The sequence below is a fragment of the Prionailurus viverrinus genome, chromosome F2 (assembly GCF_022837055.1).
Source record: "Prionailurus viverrinus isolate Anna chromosome F2, UM_Priviv_1.0, whole genome shotgun sequence".
Taxonomy (NCBI): domain Eukaryota; kingdom Metazoa; phylum Chordata; class Mammalia; order Carnivora; family Felidae; genus Prionailurus; species Prionailurus viverrinus.
The window spans coordinates 7,611,632-7,637,577 of NC_062578.1; the positions used below are offsets into that span (position 1 = coordinate 7,611,632).

Sequence of the window (25,946 nt, forward strand, 5' to 3'; positions counted from 1 at the left end):
GGCTGGGGCTCCCCGCGGACCCGCCCCCTCGCCGCGGCACTCCAGGCCGGCGGTTCTGCGCTGCGCTCCGCGCCTCTGCGGGCCCCGCACGCCCTCTCCCTTCTCAGCTCTCCCGAGGCCGGGCACACCCACCGCCGCTGCCAGCATTCGGGGCCCTCGTGTCCGAGTTAAACCCCGTCTCCCAAACCGTCGCCAGCCCCAGCTGCACACCCAGCCCTGGTCCAGGTACCCGCAGATCAGAGCGGCACACAAAGAGGCCTGCGCCCCCGGAGCCCCCGCCGCCGCCCCGCCCGCCCCTGCCCGCTCTTCCTCGACCTCCGCGAGGGCTGGACGCCGAGACCCCTCCTCTCGGCGCCCTCCTGCCCCTCCCCCTGTGTCTTTCAAATCCACCCAGCGTTCCCCCGAAATCCTGTGAGCTGGGGGCCCTCGACCGTCCCTCGTCGACCTCTCGGCCGCTGCCCCCGGCCCCCGGGACCGGCCGGCCGCCCACCCCCACCGCAGCCGCGAGTCTCGGGCCCGGCCCCTCCTCCGGGGCCCTCCTCCTCCCTCGCCCCTCCCGAGCCGGGGTGGGAGCGGCGGCAGCTGGAAGAGAAGGGATGAGGTCATCCTCTCCCTCGGAGTCAGCTGGTGGAGGAGAGGAAGCGGGAGGAGGGAGCGCGCGCGAGGGGAGGAGAGGAATGTGCAGGTCCGAGGAGCGCCGCGGCGGCCGCTGCTGCTCCTGCTGCTGGCGGCGGCGGCGGCTCGGGCGGCAGCCGCGGGGCCGGGACGGCGAGGAGCGCGGGCGGCTGGCAGGGGCGCGCGCGGGGCGCCGCGAGCAGCTTGGCTCCGCGCAGGCAGCCAGGCGGCGCTCCTGCCGGCCCCAGGCGCGCCGCTAGCCCGGCCCAGCGCCCAGCCCGGCGGGCGGCGGGCGGCGGCGGGCGAGCCGGCGCAGGAGCAGGAGGAGGGGGAGCCGCGCCGCCAGGGAGGGAAGCCGGGGCGAGGCGAGGAGGTGGCGGGAGGAGGAGACAGCGGGGAAAGGTGTCAGATAAAGGAGGGCTCTCCTCCGGTTTGGAGGCATCATGGCCGCTAAGTCAGACGGGAGGCTGAAAATGAAGAAGAGCAGCGACGTGGCGTTCACCCCGCTGCAGAACTCGGACCACTCGGGCTCGGTGCAGGGATTGGCTCCGGGCTTGCCGTCGGGGTCGGGAGCCGAGGACGAGGAGGCGGCCGGGGGCGGCTGCTGCCCGGACGGCGGCGGCTGCTCGCGCTGCTGCTGCTGCTGTGCCGGGAGCGGCGGCTCGGGCGGCGGCTCCGGGGGCTTGGGCGGCCCGGGCGGCGGCGTTGGCGGCCCGGGCGGCAGCGGGGCGGGCTCGGCGGCGCTGTGCCTGCGCCTGGGCAGGGAGCAGCGGCGCTACTCGCTGTGGGACTGCCTCTGGATCCTGGCCGCCGTGGCCGTGTACTTCGCGGACGTGGGCACGGACATCTGGCTCGCCGTGGACTACTACTTGCGCGGCCAGCGCTGGTGGTTCGGGCTCACGCTCTTCTTCGTGGTGCTCGGCTCGCTCTCGGTGCAAGTGTTCAGCTTCCGCTGGTTCGTGCACGATTTCAGCACCGAGGACAGCGCCACGACCGCAGCCGCCTCCAGCTGCCCGCAGCCTGGAGCCGATTGCAAGACTGTGGCCAGCAGTGGGTCTGCAGCCGCGGAAGGCGAGGCTCGTCCTTCCACGCCGCAAAGGCAAGCGTCCAACGCCAGCAAGAGCAACATCGCCGCCGCCAACAGCGGCAGCAACAGTAGCGGGGCCACCCGGGCCAGCGGCAAACACAGGTCTGCGTCCTGCTCCTTCTGCATCTGGCTCCTGCAGTCACTGATCCACATCTTGCAGCTCGGGCAGATCTGGAGGTACCGTATCAGGGGTGGGGACGGGGGAGAACTGCTATTGCTGACCACATAACATCCTCACTGCTTTGCTTTTGCACGAAAATCCTTTAGGGTTGCTGTGGTAGTAACCCTAGTCACACTCTTTCAGTTTGTGGGTTTTTTTTTTTTTCTTTTTCTTATACCGGGTTTTGCATTTTTAAGATTTGTGATCACAACCTAAGGTGGGAGGGAAGTGAGAAGCAAGAGACAGGCAGCAAAGTGGTTTTGATCAACCCATCCCTCCCCTCTGTGTCCCCACGCTGCTTCACCAGCTTCTCTCTGTTTATATGCTACCCCCTCCCCATTTTTAGTGATAACTGTTTCAGTGGCCGGGAGAGGATTCCTGTCACATCTTCTAAAAATCCTTTTTTATTATGTTGAATTTGCGGGGTATATTGCCATTTGGATGGCTTCTTTTGTTCCCTGTTGCTAATTCTAGTTATATGGGAATTCTTACTGCTCAGAAGTACCCACATTGGAATGCTCACTGGTAGGAGAAGTACTGTGCTCCAAGTAAAAAGCTTAGTGGGCAGACGGCTTGTCCCTTTTTGGAGAATACCGACACCTATATCTATAATCTATATTTATATCTATCTCCAACCACGAGTAGGTTCACTTTTATGATGTCTTTTCTGCTTAGCTTGCAATAACCCCACATTCTGATTTCTCACATAAGTAAGAAACCTTAGAAAAGGGGCGGCGCGTCTTGTAAACTTTAATCGGACTTGGCATCTTCATTGGTCGCTCTGCTACTTGTCATCTGATGTACCAAGTCTTTTTACACAGATATCACTTCCACTTAGACACTGGAATACAAAGCTAAACTCTCTGGGCAGAGGGAGGCGTCATTTGAGCGGTCACTGCCTAGATTTAGGAATATCATGAAACAGAGTGCTCAGAAGTATGCAGTGTAAGTGTAATGAGGAAACTTCCTAGCAAGTGCACCAATGTGGGGCTTACGTGCTGGTATGCCAGTGTCCTTTTCCGTTTCATTTGTAGTTATCTTTGTGATAAAGGCTTTATAAATCATTAAGTGTGCCGAGGACATGTTTCCCATGTGGAAACAACTCAGAGGATGTGTCGAATGGGACGAAAAACTTGTTTTCTTTGCGGCGAACGATAGTGTTTTCGTGGAGAAGAGCAAGGGTGCTTTGTGAAGCAGGACGAACATTGCCATAGACGGCAAACTTTCAAGTTGCGAAACTTTTTTTTTTTTTCCCAAACGGATACTTTCTGGAAAAGTGGTATATGAGAGGCAGTCAGACCCGTCGGTGTTGGAAAGCTCCATAGTTTGGACCCAAAGGACTTTGAAATGTCAGTTAAATGTGATAGCTGTATGTTCCATGAATGACCATTATGAAGCCTTATATGCAGCCATTATTATATGAAGCCATTCAGATTTGATGAAGAACTCAAATGTTCACATTGATCGCTGAAATTGTTTAGTGGTGAGGTGCCTATGATTAGTAGTTTCCATCTGATAATGTGGAAAATGAAGCTTACACGCTTACCATTCCATTTGGTGACTTTTGCAAACTTTGTGCCGGATTTGGAAATCACTTACTTTTCGATCACCTTTGAAATGTCTAGATGTATGTAAATAATGCAGCCACTTCTCTTATTAGCTGCAGAACTGCCCGTGCTTCCTCCAGATTGATAGTTTATGAAAAATATATTATCAAATTCTGTGACTTGAAAGATAATTTTCATTATCATTATGTTTACTAGACTGCCGAAACCAAACATTTTCCCGGTTGAAAATTGACATTTAGTTATCTCAGGAGATAAAATGCAGAAAGTGAGAAATAATTAGGAAAAGAAAAGGACCCACATACATCTCAGTGAGACCACAGCCACTGGGTCAACTGGCCATACAGAAAAGCTGATCTAGGAGGCGGAGGGAAAGAAGGGTAAGGTCAAATGCACAAGGAAAGTCACAGGCTGTCTGAAAAATGCAGTGACCCGCCCAACTCTTAGAGAAACTGGTTACACAAGACTCCTTTTGTTAAGTATTTCTACAGGGTTTTGAGGTTTTTTCTGCTACTGCATGGTTCCCTGGGAGGAAGTATTGTTGAAAATGTTTTCAGATATTTGCCCACATTTTCAGAATATTGTGTTTAACATGTAAGTCTGAATGATCTAATCCACCTGTTCTTGGATTCTAGTTACGATATTCGGGGGGTAGTGGGGTAACTTGATGGAAGTATGGTCTAAGACTCAACCTCGTTTTCTCCTTATAAAGTATGTTTAGGGGCGCCTGGGTGGCGCAGTCGGTTAAGCGTCCGACTTCAGCCAGGTCACGATCTCGCGGTCCGTGAGTTCGAGCCCCGCGTCGGGCTCTGGGCTGATGGCTCAGAGCCTGGAGCCTGTTTCCGATTCTGTGTCTCCCTCTCTCTCTGCCCCTCCCCCGTTCATGCTCTGTCTCTCTCTGTCCCAAAAATAAATAAACATTAAAAAAAATTTAAAAAAAAAAAAATAAAAATAAAAAAATAAAGTATGTTTAAACAAACTTTAGCCTAATGTAGGAAACTGGAAAGGGATCGGAAAATTCATGGAGTTTAACACTCAGATGCATTCTAAATTGTTTCAGCTTCTCCGAGTGTAGAGTATTGGAATGCAACTTCGGGCAGTAGGTCCATCTTTGAAAATAAGCTGGTGAAAGGCAGTTCATCACAGATTGTTGTATTAGATCATTATCTTAGACCATTAGGATTCTTTAAATTAGGAACACCCCTCTGCTTCTTCTAGCTTTTCTTTTCAATGCATTATGCACAAATGTTGCAGAAACACCGAGGTACTGAATGGTTCAAAGCTCAGGGGCCATCATTCATGTTTTAACATGCTACTTTCTGAGATCAATAAAATAGATTTTAGCTAGGTTGGTAACTGTCCCTTGTATTTCCATGAAATTTTAGTTATTTTAGGTAAGGGCAAGGTTCTAAAAGCTTTCTGTAGATACAGTCCTTTGAAATAACATCAAAGTGTTTGCTTGTTCAGAAATAGCTATCTGAAACATTTTGGGCAAGATTTGAATGTATTTATACATTTATTACAAATGCAACTGCTGAAAGCAATGATACATATTCATTTTAATTAAAGTTTACTAATGGGAAATTAATGGCGGCTTTTAAAGTCACAAGAGTTGATTCTGAGAAAGAGCCATTTGAAATAACAAAGTGAGCTTTTGCTACCATGTGAAAAGAGCAATCATGACTTTCAAGGAAATGTGTGTGCAAATGAACAAGTATTTTTTTTCCTGTTCATTTCATACGAGTACAGAAGTTACTAAGAGTGCAGTCTAGCCAGTGGGAATCACAAATGCCCAGCTGGAACAGTTTTTAAGTCTTCGCACCCATAATCAATTGTATCTGGATGCCTTCTTCCTTCAGAATTCATGACTTCCTCTCAAAATTCTAACTCGGTTTTTCCCGTGTATGCGTGTATATACTTTTTTGGTTGTCTTCTAGCAAGGAGGCATATTGCATACAATAAGTGAGTAGATGGTAGAATGGGGAGTGTTTTTAGTCTTTGACTATTTTGGTTTTTGTTTCCGAATGTCTATCATGAGAGTCATGTGGTGACGACCTGGTGAAAGAACATTTCTACTCTTCTCATGCTTGCTGTTCCACCAGGTATGACATGTGTTCCATATTCAAATACATTGGAAAAGGGCAATTGGAAAAGGGCAGCTTAAATGGGATTAAACAGATCTCTCTACAGTAGGACTTCTCAGAGCCTTTAATAAGCTGATATGCAAAAAAAAAAAAAAAAAAAAAAAAAAAGAAAGCTAATGTGTAGTTACCCATAACTTTGCAAAGGTATACTTATTAAACACTCTTGTGGCACACAGGGAACTTTGAGTAATGCTGTTCTAAGTCATTCTTAAACCTGGCCAACCATGAATAATAATAATTTCATATAGCACTTGAAAAATTTACAAATGTCTTTATATTCTTTATCTCAACTACGCTTTACAAGAACCTAAGAGAAAAATCATTAGTATCTCTATAATATGAGAAAGGTGGCTCAGAGAATTACCCAGCTGTTATGTGACATAGCTAGGAGTCAAAGCCTGGCCCACCTACCCAAAGTCTGTGCTCTTTCTGGATCAGTTCGCTGCCTCCAAATGCCAGCTTGGATAATAATGACAACATTGTGTAACAATGACACTTGACCTTCACTAAGGATGGCAGAGTGGGAGAGGGAGCTGCGGTTTAGATGGGGTAAGAGATGTGTCCAATAACACACCAGTAGTCAACCCGCCGAATAGGGCCTGGGGCTCAGCTTGTCTGACTCTAAGTCCAGTGCTCCTCATGCTGAGCTTGCCGCATTAAATCCCAGTTGGGTAACAGGGTCTTGCAGTGGCATTAATGATTAAATGGCGCGATGCAGGTGAATGTGTGGAAAATGCCTTGCAAATGATAAAAGAGGTTCTAGCAATCAAGAATGGGTAGGGAAATAGCATACAGGTTACACCTCCGACCACTGAAAAAGTACTTTATCAATTTGGAGTTAGTTCTGAATTCTGATATAGGTCAGGCAAGATTGATGCCCTTTCCTCAGTTCATTGAATGGTTACTTTTCTGTATATTTGTGTTTCCCTCTACTGCATATTAATTAACTGATTCATTCTGCATATAGTGAGGACTTACTCTATGCAAGGCACTGTTCTAGTTACTAATTACCCCCAAATGAATAAAATACACATCATCTTTTAAGGATTCCATCGTCTGGCGAGGAAGACAGAAAAACAAACAAACAATTTCAAGACAAGGAAATAAGTACTAGGAAAGAAACAGGAACCTCAAACCATCTTAGTGATTCAGATGAGACTCCGGAGGAGGGGATGTTTGAGCAAAGGTTTGAATGAGGAGAAAATCTGCTGTCTGAATAAAGCTGGGCAATGGCTGCAGAGCCTTGGCTATGACTTTGTGTAAAGGCATGGGGTAGGGGTGGGGCGGGGAAGAGAGAACAAGGAAGGTAAAGTGTGTCCTTTGAATAGAGAGTGAATGAGCGATAGTAGCTAGAGAGGAGGAAGGAGAATTCCTTGGGTAGACAATGAAGGGGATTTAGATTTTATTCTGAAAGCATGGAGGAATCCTGGATTATAAGAGCCAGGGAGGGGAGGGATTGTTACAAAAGCGTTAAAACATTGTTTTAGCCGAAGGAATGGCGCGTAGTTCAGTTTCAGAGGATACGTCATCAGTTCCTTTCGGATTCAGTCATGTCTTTTTCATTTGTTAAAATTCGTTGATTTTAAAAGGCTCAAGTTTGGATGTAATTGGAGTGCCTAAATAGGCTCAACAAGTTGGGGAGTGCTTTTTCAGAAAAACAGATCGGTTGAAATTGTTCCTGGATTTATGCCAAAGTAAACTCTTTTTTTAAAAAAAATTTTAAATGTTTATTAAGTTTTGAGAGAGAGACCGAGAAAGAGAGTGGGAGCAGGGGAGAGGCAGAGAGAGAGAGAGAGGGAGACACAGAATCCAAAGCAGGCTCCAGGCTCCAAGCTGTCAGCACAGAGCCCGATGCGGGGCTTGAACTCACAAACCGTGAGATCATGACCAGAGCTGAAGTCCACCACTTAACTGACTGAGCCACCCAGGTGCCCCTATGCTAAAGTAAACCCTTGACAAAAGTTTATTTCTGGCTACCTTTGGAAGAGATTTTCCTTAGGATACGGTGGTCTTTGTGTTATTCAAATTTACGTTTCCTTGTCCTTGGAAACTTGTTCTTTTTGTTTTTGTTACACTTTTTCAATTTTCTGAAGGCTTTGATCCTCAGAGTAATCTCTGAGGTAGCCCTTTCATTTTGCAAATGTGGAAATTGAGACAGAGTGTGTTAAGTGTGTTTTCTGTCCAGGTCATATAGTTCTGCACCGATTCTAGGTTAGAATTCGGTACCGATGTGGGAGGGGAAAAAAGGCCACGTGAGAAAATTGTTGATGAGATTGAGGGTCCTTAGGTAGAAGAGAAGGCTGAGAAGTTAAGAGCTCCCTGGTAAGTACTGAAGGGTTGTAATGAGGGCCAGGCACTGGACTTGGGTGTGGGCCCTCTGGGGTAAGATGGACAGATTTTGAGTCAATGTAAGGAAGCAGTTTTTAGCTAGTCAAAGGCATCCAGAGATCAAGTATGATTCCTTATCAGCAGCGAGTTCCCCACCATTGGAGTGTCTAAGCATCATTTAGAAAACTGGTAGCAGAGTTGTAACAGAAAAAACTTTTAAGTATCATGCAGAGGGTTGAACTAAAAGATCATCCTCCAGCCCTGAGATTTCATGACAGTTTCCATCGTTAATTACATGCTGCTCCAAACATAGTAGACTGATCTTTGCTTTCTCGTGGACGGAAGAAGCAGGAGTTTGCTTGGAACACTGCAGTTATGTTACTTTGAGATCTGTTCATTGGTTTATGGACCCGCTATCTTCCCTAGAGCACCACAAGTCTCTGTAACATCCTTGAGTGCTGGCCTTGCTATTTAAATCTCTGAGTTACCTAACAGGTATAAATCCACACACAACCAGACAGTCCTCTGTGCACGTACTGTGGCTTCTCTATGTGTTGGAATAATTTATGCATAAATCTATGTGATAGATATACTTATTTCAGTATCTTTGCAATAACTAGTGCAAAAATTGTATTTTTTTCCCCACTCACTTGAACCATATACTGTTTACTTATAAGGGTGAAAACGGATTTCATGGTTATTACATTCTGATGGAATCTGCCGACTTCCTGCATAGCGTAGTTAAAAGTATCTATACAAATGGATGCTATCATTTTTGAACAGTATCCACAACTCCTTGGCTCAGTAGCTTTGAGGGTCTTTGCTCAGTCACTTGCAAAAAATTCTTTAATGTTTGCGTATCCAAGTACACATCTGGCTGTTAAACGTGTTCTATACTTTACAGCTTGAGCGAAATCATTTACCTGTGATATTAAATAACACCAACCACTGGGTAACCGGTACAGAAAGATTCCCCTTTGTATGAACTCACTGGCTAATCAAATTAGCACATTGCTTGACTTGCTATAGAATTTGAATGACACCCTAACTAGGCCCATGGAAGCAAGATCAGGAATTAGAAGTTTTAGTCTTAGGTGTTATCAGACACAAGGTGCAGTGTGGTGCCAGTCATGAGAAAGTGCTTGTCAGGTGTAATCTTATAAAATAGTCGTAATGTGTTGAAGGATGTCAGGGAAGAACAAATTCTGTTGAATGGCGTTGCACAATTCTGACCACCACCGAGTGACTTCCTTCCGGCTATATGCCGGTGTCGTTGGTAATTGGTGGCATGGCCGGTCAGGAAGGAAGACCACGGGTCCGTCCTTGGGAAGTTACTCCAATGGTTGTGGAGGTTCCATGCTCAGTGAATATTTACTGACCTGTGAATGAAGCCCAGGCATTATTCTTTCTTCTCTGTGAGAAGGGGGCTGTTTGCTTCTTGAGTTTCTAAGGGTGCAGCGAATCAGAAGGGGTGTTGTTATCTAGAAACGATATCCCTCCTTGCCCCAGCTCTTTTTTTTTTTTTTTTCCAGATCGCCAGCATTAAGGAAGTGGGGATAAATTCCATAAAGTGCTAGTTCTGCTCAGAGAAAGATGCATCCAGAAGCCCAGCTTGGCATTTCTGTGCTTGCTGATGGAAAAGGCAGCCTGGGAAAGCTTTGGGATAAAACTTTTTCACTTTCTTCTTCCCTACACCTGACTGCCTGAGGGTATATTTGTGTATGGAATGATTTTGCTCTTTCTGGTGCTTCTATTTGTCTATGCAAAGAAGGTTTGTAGCTTCTGCTATTACTCGTGCCACTCCCGTGTCTGCCATACTTCTTACCGCCGTAAACCAGTAATTTCACGTCTAGTATATCCACAGAACTAATATAGATTACCGGTTGCCAAGGAAACTAAAGAAGGGTTCAAGTGGAAATAAATCAGTCCAGAGGTGTTCTAGAGGCAGTGATCTGAAGGACAGCATTACTTCCTTTCCAACCCTAAGATGATGGGTCCCAGTAGAATATCGGTGACGGATCTTCTTTCCAGAGGCAGCTCCTTTGGGGGCAGTGGACTAGGTGAGGAGTCAGAAGAGATGAACTGGCTGCTTGATAGCCCAGACCCCAGGCAGGTCGCCTCAGTGCTCTGGGCTACGTGTGTCAGCACGATGGCAGAGTGCATCTCCCTGGGTCCCCGCAAAGTTTAAATCTTCATTTGGTTTCCTCCTCCCGAGCCTTAATTTTCTATCTATATGATGTGATCCGTCAAAAGATAATATTCAAGGTTCCTTTCCAGGTCCAAAATTCTGGTCTTGCTTTTACTATAAATTCTTCCTGCTTACCCAGTCCCCAGAGTAGCAGCACCACAAAGTCTGTATGTGTTCTTCCAAGGACATCATCGTTAATGGCGTTTCTCTGGTTACCTACAAGGGACTTTCCAGAGTTGACAACATTAGCGTCTAACATCTAGGAACTGGTATGATCCATACACGTAGACAGAATCTTAAGCGTGTTTGTGTAATGTAACTTACTTTGTGTCATTTCTGAATTTTACTTACAATCAAATAACACCGTATTCATAAAAACCCGTATCTAAGTATTTGACGCTGATGTGGGAAGTGTTCCCATATCACTAAACCTAAGGTATCTATCATATAGACCTGGGAAGCCAAAATTACCGTTTCCATTTCATGTAGCGAGGTAGGCACAGTTGGGGTGCTATGATTAGCAAATAAAAACAATGCTTCACTGGCTTATAAAGAACTATACGTTATGTCAACGAAAAGGCTGTTGTCAGAGCTAGGTGGGCTTTTAAATTAAAAGCCTGTCCTGGGTTACACTGTCCCTGATTTAATATAGTAGAAATTGAATTTAAACTCTAAACAAAGACACTATATCCAGGCCTGTCCTCATTAAAGAATAGGGGTCTGTCACTCAGAGAGCAATGCATTAACCTTTCTTGGATAGGAATTGCCTGAATCTCTAGGATGTTAGCTCTCTGTCATGAAGCTGAACAATTTTCAACCCCATGACAACATTTCAGATATTTAATTTTTAAAAAAAAATTTTAAGCATCTATTTTAAAATGATCCGAAGTGTGTCAAACTATTTTTTCTTCTTCATGATTCATAAGTAGGCTGTTTGAATCAGTTCTACTTCTTTTGTTTAATTTATGCACATGCCCTGTTTTCCTGCCAGGGGAATCCTTTTATATAAACAGAGCAGTGGGCAGTGTGTGGGGCGGGTGAGGATTAGTCAAACAGAAAATCATGCATATATAGAAAAAATAGGATCTACAGTGAATACGGGTCTAAAAAGACTTGGGATGACTTTGATTTGGCTTCTTACCAAGTACACTCGGACAAAGTCACCTTTCTGAACCACCAGTCTGAGAGATTTCATCCATATAAAGAGCAGTAGGACTTCGGATGACAGTTGTGAATAAAGATATGGGGATTCTTTACAGTTCAGGTCTTTTTTCAGTAACAGAGAGCCAATAATCAAAACAAAGGTAGCCCCTCTAGCTGTAACAGTAACAAAGTGATCCTCCATTATTTCTACCGTTGGTTTATGGCCCGGCCACTGGATCGATGAAATGGTAACACTGAAGAAATAAATGATTCTTTAGCAAAGCGGGGGAAAGGATTTGCAGAGGTTTCTTTATTTTGGTACCTTTTCAGCTCATTAATTAATTTCCTGCTTTACAAAAGTAAAATTAATACCAATTATTTTTGTAAATGTAGGTCAGTTTCAGAAGACTCTCCAAAGAGATTTACAGCACTTGGATCCATTATTCTACTCTAAATTAGGAAGTACGTCCCATAGGGTTTCATATTTCCAGGGGACATATTACTATTAAGAGTAGCAGTCACAGATATATCCTATAGGATTTTTCTTGATTTGGTGATGGCTGGGTTGGAAAAATTGAGTTCTATACAGCAGCAGGTAATGTAACACTATTCTAATGAAAGCATAAATATTATCTGTGTTCATATTTCTGAAAAGTAGTCAATAGTTATTAGTTACTTAAGGGCATAATATCTACCTACTTTATTTTTTTAATGTTTATTTATTTATTTTGAGAGAGAGAAAGAGGGGGAGAAGGAGAGAGAGAGAGAGGGGGGGGGGGAGAATCCCAGGCAGGCTCCATGCTGTCAGCACAGAGCCTGATGCGAGGCTCGAACCCATGAACTGCAAGATCATGACCTGTGCCAAAATCAGGAGTGGGACACTTAACCGACTGAGCCACACAGATGCCTCTCTATCTACTTTAAAATAAGGCTGGAATCAAATGAGTAAGAGGGAGGAGACCTGAAGTTTCTGTCAAGGAAGCATGACCAAATACCCTGGACTCTATCATTGAGATCCACTCTCTCATCTGCTCATAGGAGATGAGGGTATTGTAGATCAGGCATGCATTTATGAGCCCTGAGAGAAATTTGGCCACGAGAGAAATGAACAAAAATGGAAAATTTTGTTCCAAAACCAGAGGCTGAAATTTCGATCCCTGGTAGTGTGAGTGGGAAAATTGTACTGACAACCATTTTAAAACTCATCACAGCAAAGCTTAAAGCAACACTTCACTAGGCAGACCAGACAAGATCCATTAGAGGAGTTTGTTCTAGGAACAAAGGGGCAAAACTCCAGTTGTGAAAATAGTCAGGTTTAGGTTAACTGGATATTGAGGGCACCAGTGGGATCTGTAGTCTGAAGGTGTTTGACCCGAGAGTCCTGGCTTAAAACACAAATCAGAAGTAGGTATGAAATCAGTGGACAAGGCACATCACCACTCATGGTAACATAAGAGAAACCTGGGAATCCAAGTGAGGTGCGGAAACAAACTTGTTAATAGTAAAGGTAGGTGAGAATCTGAAATCAAGGGCATCACAAAGGCAAACTATAACTGCTTCAAAAAACTAAAGGGAAATTTGCTTCATTTATGTTCTCATTATACAATTTCTGCCTGGTCAGATGTTGAGAGTAAGGGTACAGACTGGACGTCTAGTTCTTTTTTTTTTTTTTTAATGTTTATTTATTTGTTTTGAGAGAGGGATGGGGAGAGGCAGAGAGAGAGGGAGGAGAGAGAGAATCCCAAGCCGGCTCCGTGCTGACATGGGGCTTGACCTCAAGAACTTGGGCTCCCATGAGATCAGGACCTGAGCTGAAATCAAGAGTCTGATGCTCAACTGACTGAGCCACCCAGGCATCCCATGGAGGTCTAGTTCTGATGGCAATGAGGGGAGGTCGCAGAGCTGGGATGACAGGTTCTCACTCAACTGCTGTTGATATGTGCAAATTCATTAGCAGTCTATCAACTAAATCACGACTTGGTCACTGTAATCAGTTGCTGAGAATAGGACGATAAAAATAAGTGACCACAGTGATAGCCTCTCGATCGTGGATTCCACAAACATCTGTTTGAAATCATCGCAAGGAAGACATTTTAAAAAAGAAGATGCTCTCCTAGGGAAGGAGGCAAGTCATGTTCGTAGCACCAAATCTGTCTGTGATGCTGTGCTAAGAGCGGAGCTATCACCTTACAATACAAGGTAGGATCTGCAGCCAGTGCAGCCACATCACTTGGAAGTGTGTCAGCAATGCAGAATCTCAGGCTCACCTAGACCCACCTAGTGAATCACGACCCATAGCTGAACAGGATCCCCCGGGGATTAGTATGCACATTGAAGTTTGAGAAGCAGACAGGGGAGGAATCCCCTTCAACTGAAGTGGTGAAGGAAGATTAATCTGTGCTGGATATCAACGGAAAATATGGTCGATCCAGATGTGTTAACGGGCTTTCTCGCCAAAGTCAGCTCACCCACTAGGAAAGCAAGGGCTGGTACTTGGAAATGGTAACAGTGGGATCTCCTTATAAGCAATACTATAAACAAAGATGTGAAATCTCCCATTGGCAAAGAAAGTGAAAGGTTTTAATAAAATCTTTATGAAAAATCCATTACTTTATAGTTTTATTGTTCACAACCAAACTCTAGGAAATTAAGTCAGCACATTGGCCACCCATCTCTCACAGTTCTGTAAGTCCTCATGCCCTTGGGATGGAATGGACAAGGCGTGGTGAGAGGGGGAAATAGGTAGACACTAAGGAAGGCAGTGCCATCCGAGTAAGCAGACAGAGGGGAGGGATGCAGGGTGGCTCTTCCTGCCAAGGTGTAATGATTGCTGTCTGTGCTCAGACAGGTGGAGCTGAGCTGTTTGTGCTGTTCCTTCCTGTTCCGAAGTTTCTGAAAAAGCAGCAGCCCCGAGGGTGAGCAAAGGACATCACCCTCCCTGGCTGTCCGGACAGTGGGGAGGGAGTTCAGGTTGTGGGCATCTCTCACCCCCAGCTTTTAGTCTGATAGACCAAGGAGCCTCTGCCTCTGCAAAGGGAAGGAAGAACGAAGGGAGGAAGAGAAGAAAATGGAACTAGGCCTCCAGGCCCGCAAGGCTAAGCCCTGGCCAGGAGTTAGCAGGATATTTTTATAAAATAATACGAGAGATGTCTGATGGCCAATCTGCTTCGTGCAGTTCAGTCCCTCCCAGTGACCCCAAGACCGACAAGGCCAGCGAGATCATGGGAGGATTTCATGCTTTGCTGTTTGTCATTCTAAGTGAGAAATAGGACGTTCAACTTGAGGACAAAATACGTCCGTGTCTGTGGTGTAGAATGAAAAGAGAACGAGAGCTGCGCCTTATCAAATGCATGGTTGTGTAAAGGTATTGCCAGTTGCTTTAGTTCATACCACACAAAATAGAGAAAGGCGGACCTTCCCAGAAATGCTTCTCTTCAGAGTAGTAGTTTTCTAATTTCCCTTTCGTACAACAGCTGGTGTTGCTATGCTGTCGCTTATGTTGCTAGGGCTCCTTCCCCCATCTATGTGCTAGAATGTGATTGTTTCCATCAGTGTTCTTTAAGGGTTTCCATGGAGAGTGACTAAGTTAATTTTTCTAGGTTTGTGCCATCAGTAGGTGTGGTCACCTGCCAGGCTCGAGACCTGCATAGCTTTTCAATATGGTGGCCCTGAGCTGCACGTCGCACGTTGAGCATGTGAAATGTGTGTTGCAAGGGCCAAATTCCCTGGGGACTTTGAGGACTTGGTGGGGGTGGGGGCAAAAAAGGGGATCTCACTAATAATTTTCATATTGATTACGTGTTGAGCCGATAACATTTTGGGTATATTGGGTTCAATAAAATATGTTGTTTAAATTAATTTCACCTGTTGCTTTTTATACTTTATAAATGTGACCACCAGAAAACTAAAAGTACGTGTGTGGCTCGCATGATATTTCTGTTGGGCAGGGCTGCTCTAGGTAATGTCAGGACTCAGTTGTTGAGAAGTGGGAAGAGGAAAATCCTAAGTGAAATGGCTCAAAATACTAACTAAGAATTTACTAGAAGTTACCATAGAAAGGGCAGTGAGTTGTGTCACCGCAGAAGCGGGCTGACTTAATGGATTTTGCAAATAAGATTACCTGCTGGTAAAAACTTGACTCTTTGGGAGATAAAACCCCTAATGTGAATAAAGCCCATTGTCTTCCCTGCTTCCTGCTTTGCTTAAGGCCTAGTGACATGCTGTGCTTATTTGGTGGTTTAATAAATAGTATTTGATCATGACAATAAGGACTAAATCTTTGTTAAGTGCTTTTCCAGCTTGCAAAGCACATTTACTCATATTAAATCATCCAGTCTTCTCGCCAGCCTCTCAAGGTAGGTGTTACCCTTGTTCTCATTTGAAGATGAACTCACTGAGGTTCAGGGAGGTAGCAGACTTGCCCAAGTGCACGCAGCTGCTAAATAGCAAGTATCAGCAGTCTAGAATCATGACTTTGGCTTCCCTATCTTGTACTTTTGCCGCTACGTCTTACTACTCTTCGTGGGGCATATCAGCTCCTTTCATAGACCTGACTGAATATACACGTGGGAAACAATATTCATGCTTTATTGACCTGGGCTAGGTTTCTGATAAACTACTCCCGAGATTGATATTTCACACCAAACTTCAAACACAGAGACCGTGGATCAATTTTATCCATAATATGTCACTTTGATTTGATAACCTCCTAGTAAAATACATATTCTTTCCATTGGGAAATGCATGACACTAAAGAATACTAAGTAGGCTCCAGCCCCGTGTGAATAGTATGTAATTAACCTGTATTTATATCCTCATTTTGTACGCAGTCATGCTTTGCGTATACTAGAGTTCTCCTCCACATATGTTCACGAATTATGAATTCAGCTACAAGTATGCAAGGCAGAACCTCTCTGTCAGTCACATCACTTTCTCTGAGACCAGCAAGATTTACGCCTATGTGACACAACTTCAAATTCAAGTCCTAAACCTTGTCTCAGAGGACCAACTCTATACAAGTCTAGCATGTGCAAGTGCTAGAAAATTCATTCTCAAGTGCACACAATTCAAAATTTTCAGAATCAGACCCAACTAGCTTTTATAAAGGCGTTTCCAAATGTTTATTTCTAAAAAAAAAAAAAAAAAATTCCCCTCTGCCTATTTAAAAAATGCACCCCCCCTTCCCCCCTTCCCCACCAAGTAGATACAATTTGCTTTGGAACGGCTTGCCAACTTCCGTCTGTTTTTTTTTTAAATAGTTTTTTTTTGGGGGGAGTGGTGGTGAGGGTAGGCATTCAATGAAAAATATGCACTATGGTTTTTCTTTTTAGTTCAGTGGTATCTCTACAAAACGTAGTTTTTCCAGAGAGACCGAGTGATTTCCAAATGTGTTTTTAAGGCTCATGACATTCAATGGGTTCTGATCTACTGGGTTTTTTTTATCCCAAGTATTAAGTTCTAAGAATCATGTATATCTATAGCATGGTTATTTTTCTCATGATTTGCTTCTATGTGTGCCCCTGATCATGTGATTATATAGCTTAGGACATGCTGGAAAGCGCAGAAATAGTTTAATGAAACCAAGATGGTCTGGAGTAAAAATGCTTTCGTTCATTTAATATATGTTTGTGAAATACTCACTGAGTGCAGGCTCTGGGCGCACCAAGAGTCGCGAAAGGCACTCCCTGACTTAAGGGAGTTCACCGCCCTGCAAGGGTTATATTTGTTTATACCTCGAAGGGTGATACATCATCAACAATGGCGGGAGGAGAAATGTTTAGGGATTGAAGACAGAGGATTTCTTTCCCGGAAGCTTTCACGTGGGAGTAACCTTTGAGTAAAGACGTCAGAGGATTCCAAGCAGAAAGAAAAGAAGGGACAAAGGTGGTTCATGATGGGTTCTGTAAAGGACTGACGTGGAAGGTGTCAGGGAAAGAATATCAACAGATGAATTTCGAGTTTAGGACCAAACTGACCAGGACTGCGGTGCTTCCCTGGGGAATCTGGACTTGATTCCGTCGGTAAGTGTCAGCTCAGGGAGCAGGTTCAAGGCTGTATTTCCAAATGGTCGTCTTTTGTAAAATAGTATAAATATGGGGACTATTGGAGAAGGAAGTCTCCACTCTTCAGAGGCAGGGAAAAGATATGAATGAGGGTAGACTTGAAATATATTTGGAACTTGCAAATATTCTATAATGAGGAAATGCACGGAAAGCACTTAAGTAGACTTGGACGGTTCTCACTGAGGATTCTGATAGTACTGGTAAGAACTCTATTTAATGAGCTATTGGAAAAGGCATAAACATAAACAGAGTTGGAAGCGTGTTAAATAAAGATGCTCTGTAAATACGGACTGGGCAATTAAAAAAGATTTACCAGAGGAAAGCTAAATACAGTATAGGGGATAATTAATGGGCCTTTGACAGCTCAGTAATAAGTACCCTGAACTTTTAAAATAGCGCATTAACATGTGTGCGTGTTGGAAGGAGGGTTGGCTTTTACAGTCAACGCCAGCTAGCTGGGAAGTTCCCCCACAGAAGTTAATTAGGGATTCCCAGTGAAGGAGCCTGCTGGTTAACCTCCTGAGCCAAGGGTGACCCCACTGCTATTCATTCATGGGTTTCTCACTGAGCCTAAGAGGGCTTTGGTTATAAATTCCCTAGGCCCTAGATGCTATTTTAGCTTTTAGTAGGATTTACCTTTCTTAGTTTAGGAAATGAGCTTCGCTTTGTAGGTGGGAGAACTCCGACCTGGAAAGACCTCTGTAGGTGAGCATTCCCTGAATGGACCGGGCCATTCGCCATTAGGACATGGTGAACCTTTGGTACTTGGCTCAGTAAAGATTACTCGGAGGAAGGTGCTTTTGAGATGCAGCCAACTTCTTTTATTTCTTTGTATCTTCATTTAACAAATTTAAGCAATGTTTTTTTTAATTTTGTTTAGTTAGTAGATTTTTTTCAAGCAGTTTTAGGTTTACAGAAAAATTAGATGGGAAGTACAGAGTTCTCAGATGCTTCTCACCTCCGGTTTTCCTGACATTGACATTGGATATTACTATGGTACATTTTTCTTTTTCTTTTTTTTTTTTTAAAGTTTATTTTTGAGAGAGTGAGAGACAGAGCCTGAGTGGGGGAGGGGCAGAGAGAGAGGGAGACACAGAATTTAAAGCAGGCTCCAGGCTCTGAGCTGTCAGCACAGAGCCCCAGGCGGGGCTGGAACTCACAGACTGCGAGATCATGACCTGAGCCGAAGTCAGACGCTCAACCTACTGAGCCACCCAGGTGCCCCATACTATGGTACATTTGATATAATTTGTGGACCAATAGTAATACATTATCATTAGTGAAAGTCCATACTTTACATTAGAGTTTACTCTTTATCTAGTAAATTCTACGGATTTTGGCAAATGTATAATGATAGCTAACCGCCATTACAGTATGTTACAAAATAGTTTCACTGCCCTGAAAATCCCCTGTGGTCCGCCTCTTCATCCCTGCCTACACCCAACCCCTGGCAACCACTGCTCTTTTTTCTTTATCCTTAGTTTTGTCTTTTCCAGAATGTCATGTATTTGAAATCATGCAGTATGTAGCCTTTTCAGACTGGCTTCTTTCACTTACAGTATGCATTTAGGGTTCCTCCCTATGTTTCTATGACTTGATGGCTCATTTTTTTTCAATACTGAGTAATAATTGTGCTACGGATTCACCACGATTATTCATTCACTTACTAAAGGCCATCTCAGTTGCTTCCAAGGTTTGACAGTTATGAATAAAGCTGCTACAAACATTTGTGTGCAGGTTTAGTGTAGATATGTTTGCAACTCATTTGGATAAATACCAAGGAGGACAATTTCTGGGTGTTTTGGAAAGAGTATGTTTAATTTTATAAGAAACTGCCAAACTGTTTTCTAAGTGGTTGTATCACTTTACATTCCCACACTTAACAACTTTTGAGTACCTACCAGGTGCCCAAATCCCCTCAGCTGAGAAACAAAGTTAGTGAACCAGGACACAAAATATTATTCTATTTTTTTTAATGTTTATTTATTTTTGAGACAGAGAGAGACAGAGCATGAACAGGGGAGGGTCAGAGAGAGAGGGAGACACAGAATCTGAAACAGGCTCCAGGCTCTGAGCTGTCCGCACAGAGCCCCACGCGGGGCTCAAACTCACGGACTGCGAGATCATGATCTGAGCCGAAGTCGGACGCCCAACCGACTGAGCCACCCAGGCGCCCCTCAAATGTTATTCTAGATGGAGTGAAGGTACCATGCACTTGTCCAGGTGACAGATCAACTAAAATTTTGGAGTGGTTTCCTGATTAAGATCTATGCTGTCTAGACCTTTATAGATTAAGATCTATACACACTACATGATAATTCTTAAATGAGAAATGGATACAATAATAGAAGATTTGTTACAGTAAAATACTACAATTAATCCAAGGATGCGCTTAAGTAGTTTTATAAAATTAGTCTGCTCTACATCTAGATGCTGAGTTTGGTTTCATATGGATGAAAAAAAAAACTATTGGAACAATATTTGTCTTTAAAATTTTTTTTTAATGTTTATTTTTGAGAGAGAGAGAGAGAGAGAGAGAGAGAGAGAGAGCAGGGGAGGGGCAGAGAGAGAGGAAGACACAGAATCCAAAGCAGGCTCCAGGCTCTGAGCTGTCAGCACAGAGCCCAAAGCAGGGCCCCAACTCAGGAACCGTGAGATCGTGACCTGAGCTGAAATGATACACTTAACCTACAGAGCCACCCAGGCACCCCTATACTAGTCTTTTTTTAAATGTACCTTTGGGATTAGTGATTTTCATGAATTTATAAGCTTGCTCAATAATTAATTATTTCTTGAAAACAGAAAAAAAATGCACAGCTTGTGTGCATACACACACACACACACACACACACACACACACACACAAGCCTTCTGAAATACTTTGGAGTCCTGCCAGAGACTTGAACAATTACCCTGGGGTAGTAGCATCCTGATTTACTTACTCCTGCTCAGTTTGGCTTTTGCCTCCAATGGACTTGAATGAAAATTGTATACAACAAGTGGTGAAAAATTGATTTCTCTACCTTTTAAAAGGCCTTGTCAAAATATTTATTTGAACTGTGATACTGTTAACTAAGATTGAGCGGAATTATTTTTGTAATTTTTCTTTATTTTTATTTTTGTACTCTTTTAAAGTTTACTTATTTATTTTGAGAGAGAGGGAGAGTGTGAGCAGGGGAGAGGCAGAGAGGGAGAGAGAGGGAATCCCAAGCAGGCTGCACACTGTCAGCGCAGAGCTCAATATGGGGCTCGAACCCACAAACCGAGATCATGACCTGAGTCTAAATCAAGAGTCTGGAGGCTTAACTGACTGAGTCACTCACCCCTATTTTTGTAATTCTTAAAAGCAGATAATGAATTGAAATTTTTGTTCTCATCGGTTCATCAGTTCAACTAGAGCAACAAAGAAGATGAATGTGTTAATTTTAGCCTAAATTATATAATCAGATATTTTTCTTTATTCCTTTGTCTAATATATACTATATAAAAGTACGTGGATGTCAGTATCAAATGTCTTTGCATTATGTATAAACGTTCATTTCAGTACAGGTTCCCAAATTTGTCTCCATATCTCCACCTTTCTGGGTTTTAAAATTGTATACAAACATTTGAGAAACGGAACATTTTACATGCTATGTAAAGACAGTTCTAGTAAGACTGGCTGAGGACACTAAAACTTCACGAAGTTCATCAAACAGCATCAGTCATTCTCTCTGTTGAGACCTCTTAGCTTGGAAAAGCATTGAGGTGTTTGCTTCTCTGTCCTGAGCATAAATGCATGTCTGTTGTTTAAAATGGGATAATTAGTGAGCGGGCAGGGTGTGCCCCCTTCCCCCACCCCCCGCCTGGTTTTTTTTTTGTAATTAACAGAGAAATGCTGAAGAATCACTTTTCCCTGTGCTTGAAAGGAAGAACAAAGTTTTAATCCGATACAGATATGAAGGCTCTGAAATCTACCAAATTAAAAATAAGGATAAGATACAAAAACAATAGAAAAAGGAATGTGGTTCACCTGAACTCGACTCTAAATTCCCTGACTTGCAGGAAAGTGCTGTCTCCCTTTCCTTCTGTGTAAGAAATAATTAAACCTGCAGTCCTCTGAGGCTTTTCCTGTGGTCACCTGAGGGCCTCCTGGAGAAGGGAGAGGAAGAGGAACTGTCAGGATGGCAGAGGACCGGAAAGGCAGGGTGTGGGGCAGGCCTGTGTAAAAACCCCTGGCTCCATTTAGGGGATCTCCCTGGATGTTACTTTGCAAGCTTCTGGAGCTTCCCAGATGAAATTCACCATTGGCCCCTGGAAAATGGAGGGCAGGGAGGAATGGGAAAGAAAGAGGCAGACCCCACTGGTTGTTTTCATAAGCAAAGGGAACTGACATATGCAAGGCTTGTCTTGGGCCGTAGCAAAATAACTGGGTCTCTGCACCCGCCGCGGAAGAGGCCTTCACTGGGTTCAGTTAAGTACACACTGTGAAGGCATTCCAAACACCACACCATTATCTCAAGGCTGTGTCCTTGGAACAGCCTCTGGGAGCCGGAAAGGCAAGCAGAACCCATGTTCCCAGGAGAGGGGTCGGGTGGGGTGAGGGGTCTCCAGAGCCCCGGTTGGGCTCACGGGTCAATGGGTCAATCGGTGGTCATGTCTTTTCCATGACCTTCCCCAACACTTGTGTATTTCAGAGGGTAGTTATTCAGATTGCTTGGTTTTATCAGCCTCAGTTAGCTTCGTTTGTAAGTTCTGCCCTTTCTGGAATGTGCACTTTGCGGGAGCAGAAACTGATGTGTTCTCTGCAGTGTCCCCAGTATATAATATGGGTGTCGGGCACATTGTCATTTAATACATATTTGTTGATTAGATGCATACAATGGAAGTCAGCAGATTATTAGAGGATTTTATGTTCATTCCAATGAAAGGTATAGTCCTTATTTCTCTATGTTCTGTTTTACTTGTGAATGTAATCCGTGGATTAAAAAAGCATTTGATGCCCAAGGTACCCCTTTTAGCATGCCTGACGCCCTCTCTATTGAATTTGGCAGCTGACATCAGGCTTGTGGAAGGACGGATGGACGGGACGGGATTTCTGCAGAGTCAGGGCTGACTTTGACCCCAGAAGGTCGGCACCAGAACACAAGAGCCTACCAGTCTGCAAAGACACTGTGGAGTTAAGTTTGCCTGTAGGTTCCCTTTGGGAACATCTAGGAATGACTGCCCATGGAGAAAACTGTGCTGTCTCCCACTGCAGACCCAGGATGAGCCTGGCCCTTTAAGAAAGTAGAAGCTTTGGTCCTGCTGGTTGCTACGCCGCCCCTTTCCACAAACCCCCTGAGAAACCTTGGTCTCTGCATAATTGGCTCCTGCAGTGCCCCTCCCACAGGGGAGATCCCCTGGGGCTTCCTAGTGACAGCCCAGGTTTCCTACTCCAGGTGGTCCCCTTCTTATTTTGTCTTGTGGAGCCGGAGTGAGCAAGAGATACAATTGGCACCATTTTCTTAGACCCTAACCTGCATTTTACATTTAACAGCTCTGATTGAACAAAAACAAACGGCAAGAGTAATCATGGCACCGCGTCTTTTGTACCTGCTTGTGTTTATTTATAGCAATCCCTCAAAGCCCCCCCCCCCCCTTTTTGCCACTATCAGATGAATTCTCATGTTTTAATGGGGCCCCATCTTCCCTCCCCCCTCCCTCCGCAGGGCTACTATCCTCTGTTGGGCATGGTTCCCAAATGCTTCCCCTGACTTACTCCGAGTGGCTTGGGAGGCCGGGTCCACTTCCCCACACCGGCCACCGCGCTTTCTCTGGATGTGAACCCTTCTCCTGTCTCCTTGGTTACTTGCTTGCTGTTACTGCCTGTCCCACCGCTGTCCCTTCTCCTTATCTCTTAAGACTCGAGCACAGGCTGCACCTCTGTTCTTTCTCCCCAGCCTCTGGTTCCTGCAGAGCAGAAGGCATCCCTCCCAAGGCAGGACCAAGAGGCTCCCTCCTCCAGGTGGCTCTCAGTTGGGTTCTCAACCCCAGGGCTGCAACCTGACTTAAAAACCCACCGCTGCTAATGACATTGGTGATGTGGTGGTATCCGTGATACGAGATACGATGTTGTAGGTTGGTTTAGCTTTTATCCTTTTCGAAGCATTCCCACAAACTTTCAAAGCTAAATGCGTTTTCGTGACCGTTTCTTCTAGCACATCCTAGTGTTGAAACTCTTGAGAAGAGTTTTCAGCATCTGGAGAACAAGGAAATTTGTGGTTTTACTGTGTTCTTCTCAGAGACAAACACTACCCAACCTATTTTCCTTATCCTTATTTTTAACTGGAAAGCTAAGTGACGTTTCTAAATGTAATGCAAGACCACCATCATTTTCTTCAGTAATAATGAATCTACCCATGCTTGAAATATTACAGTCATTAGAAGTATTTACTAAGGTCCCACCTCATGTTAGCGGCCATTCATGGCCGCACTGGCCTTCTCTGCTAATCCCGTGAAGATACTTTTCCTTCACAAATTATACATTTTAGCATGAAGCCATTTCCCTGGAAAGTGGTGTTGCTGGGAGAAATAAGTATACCTGACGTCACCCAATAAAGAAATCCAGTTCAAGTGTTTTTCAAAGGGCCAGAGATGGTGTGTGGAAACTGAGAAATACTATTTGCTTACCGATATTAATTTGCTGGTTTTCATTTCTTTACAATGTATTGATATGCCCGATAATATGGTAAAATATCCTTACACACACATACACACACACCCTAATGTGGTAAAACATCCTTTTACACACACACACACACACACACACACACACACACACACACGCACCCTAATGTGGTAAAATATTCTTTCACATACAGACACACACAGCGTAATGTGGTATGAGATCCTTAACACACACATACACACACACCCTAATGTGGTAAAACATCCTTTCACACACACACACACACACACACACACACACACACACACACCCTAATGTGGTAAAACATCCTTTTACACACACACACACACACACACACACACACACACCTTAATGTGGTAAAATGTCCTTTCACACACACATGCACACACATGCCACAAACTGTCAAAAGACATATGACAAACTGTATAAATACCTTTGCAACATACAGTACATATTTTGGACAGAGTTTTGTTTCTCCTAACAAAAGTTGTCATCAATCAATAAGAAAAAGTGGCCAGTAACCACTCAAAAATGGACAAAGGACACGTGTAGATGGGTCACAGGAAAGAAATGTTTTTAGCACACAGAAAGATGAACAGCTTCACTTACAATTAAAGACATTCATCTTTATTTTCGAGCTCTGTTTGCATTTGTTCAATATATAAAATCTGCTGTGTGTCTCTTGAATGCAAGTGCAGGGCCTTGTATTTATAGCACAGGTTCCATATCCATGAAGCAGACCCTGAGGTTGAGATTCCTTTTTTTTTCTCAAAGTTTATTTATTTATTTTGAGAGAGAGGAAAAGGGATAGCATGAGCTGGAGAGGGGCGGAGGGAGAGAGAATCTCAAGCAGGCTCCGTGCTATCAGCACAGAGCCCAAGACGGAGCTTGATCTCAGGAACTGAGAGATTACGACCTGACCCGAGATCAAGACTCAGAGGCTCAACCCACTGAGCCACCCAGGGGCCCTGGGGTTGAGACTCTTTTTATCCCTTTGTTTACATAGCAGGTAATTATAGATTGGGTCACCAGACACCCATTCCAGCTCCCTTCCTACAGTGTCGTATGTGATAGAAACTGGAAAGCTTTGAAAAAAAAATTAAAAAGAAGGAAAGAAAGGAGGGAGGGAGGAGGAAAAATGTTCAGCCTTTCCTGCAGCTAAAGAACCCAGGTATTTGTAGTACTTTGGAATGGTGAAGCCCAACCACAGGTCAGGCGCAGGCTGTGTGCGGGGACGTGGTTTGTTCTTCTGGGGAGTGACAGAGATCCGGAGGTTCTGTTCCTTTCGTCCTAAATGCTGAGCAGCAGGTGGCCGCCAGGGCAAGGTTGCTGGAAGAAAGGTCTCAGGATGTGGTAAGGTCTCCAGCTGCCCTGCTCCTGGCCCCCAGACCATCGGGGTTCCTTGACGGCCCGACACCCTTCAGGTGATCTAATACCTTGTAACAGATCTTTCTCCACTTAAACCGTCTGGCATCCTTTCAACAGATGCATTTCAAAAGTCAAATTGTGTTTTGCTAAGGAGAGAGGGGAGGCGGAAGACGGAAGGGAGAACAGGTACATAAATAAACAAGCCAAATATTTTCAAAACCAAGAAAATCCCGTGGTAAGTTTCCATTAGATTTTCACTTCCACCTACTTCACTGCTGAAAAACACTGTAAATTAAAGCTAAACTTGCTTCTGGTTCTCCCCCTTGAAATCTCATAAAATGTTATTCTCTAGACATTTACTCATTCACTTAGTCAGATAACATACATCCATCAATTAGCCACAATTACAGAATTCAGGCATACTTTGATTTATACGATCTATTTTCTCCTTGAAACGTATAAACCCAAGCAGTAACTTGCTGTTTTCAAAAAATCTTGACAGGAATCCTTTAAAAAAAAGAGAGAGGATTCAAAGATGACCGGGACTTGGTTTCTCTGCCTCAGGAAAATGTCATCCAGTTGGGTAAACCGGTTAGAAAACCAGTCACAACAGTGC

The 25,946-nt window shown here is 44.3% G+C and overlaps 1 protein-coding gene across 1 annotated transcript in view; it reads left to right on the forward strand.

Annotated features, from left to right (window-relative positions):
* The first annotated feature begins 1,058 nt into the window (after positions 1-1,058).
* Positions 1,059-25,946, forward strand: part of XKR4 (XK related 4) — a 416,110-nt gene continuing 391,222 nt past the window's right edge. The window contains exon 1 of the mRNA XM_047842844.1: positions 1,059-1,879. Within this exon, the coding sequence (XP_047698800.1) occupies positions 1,059-1,879 (821 nt within the window). The remainder of the gene's footprint in view (positions 1,880-25,946) is intronic.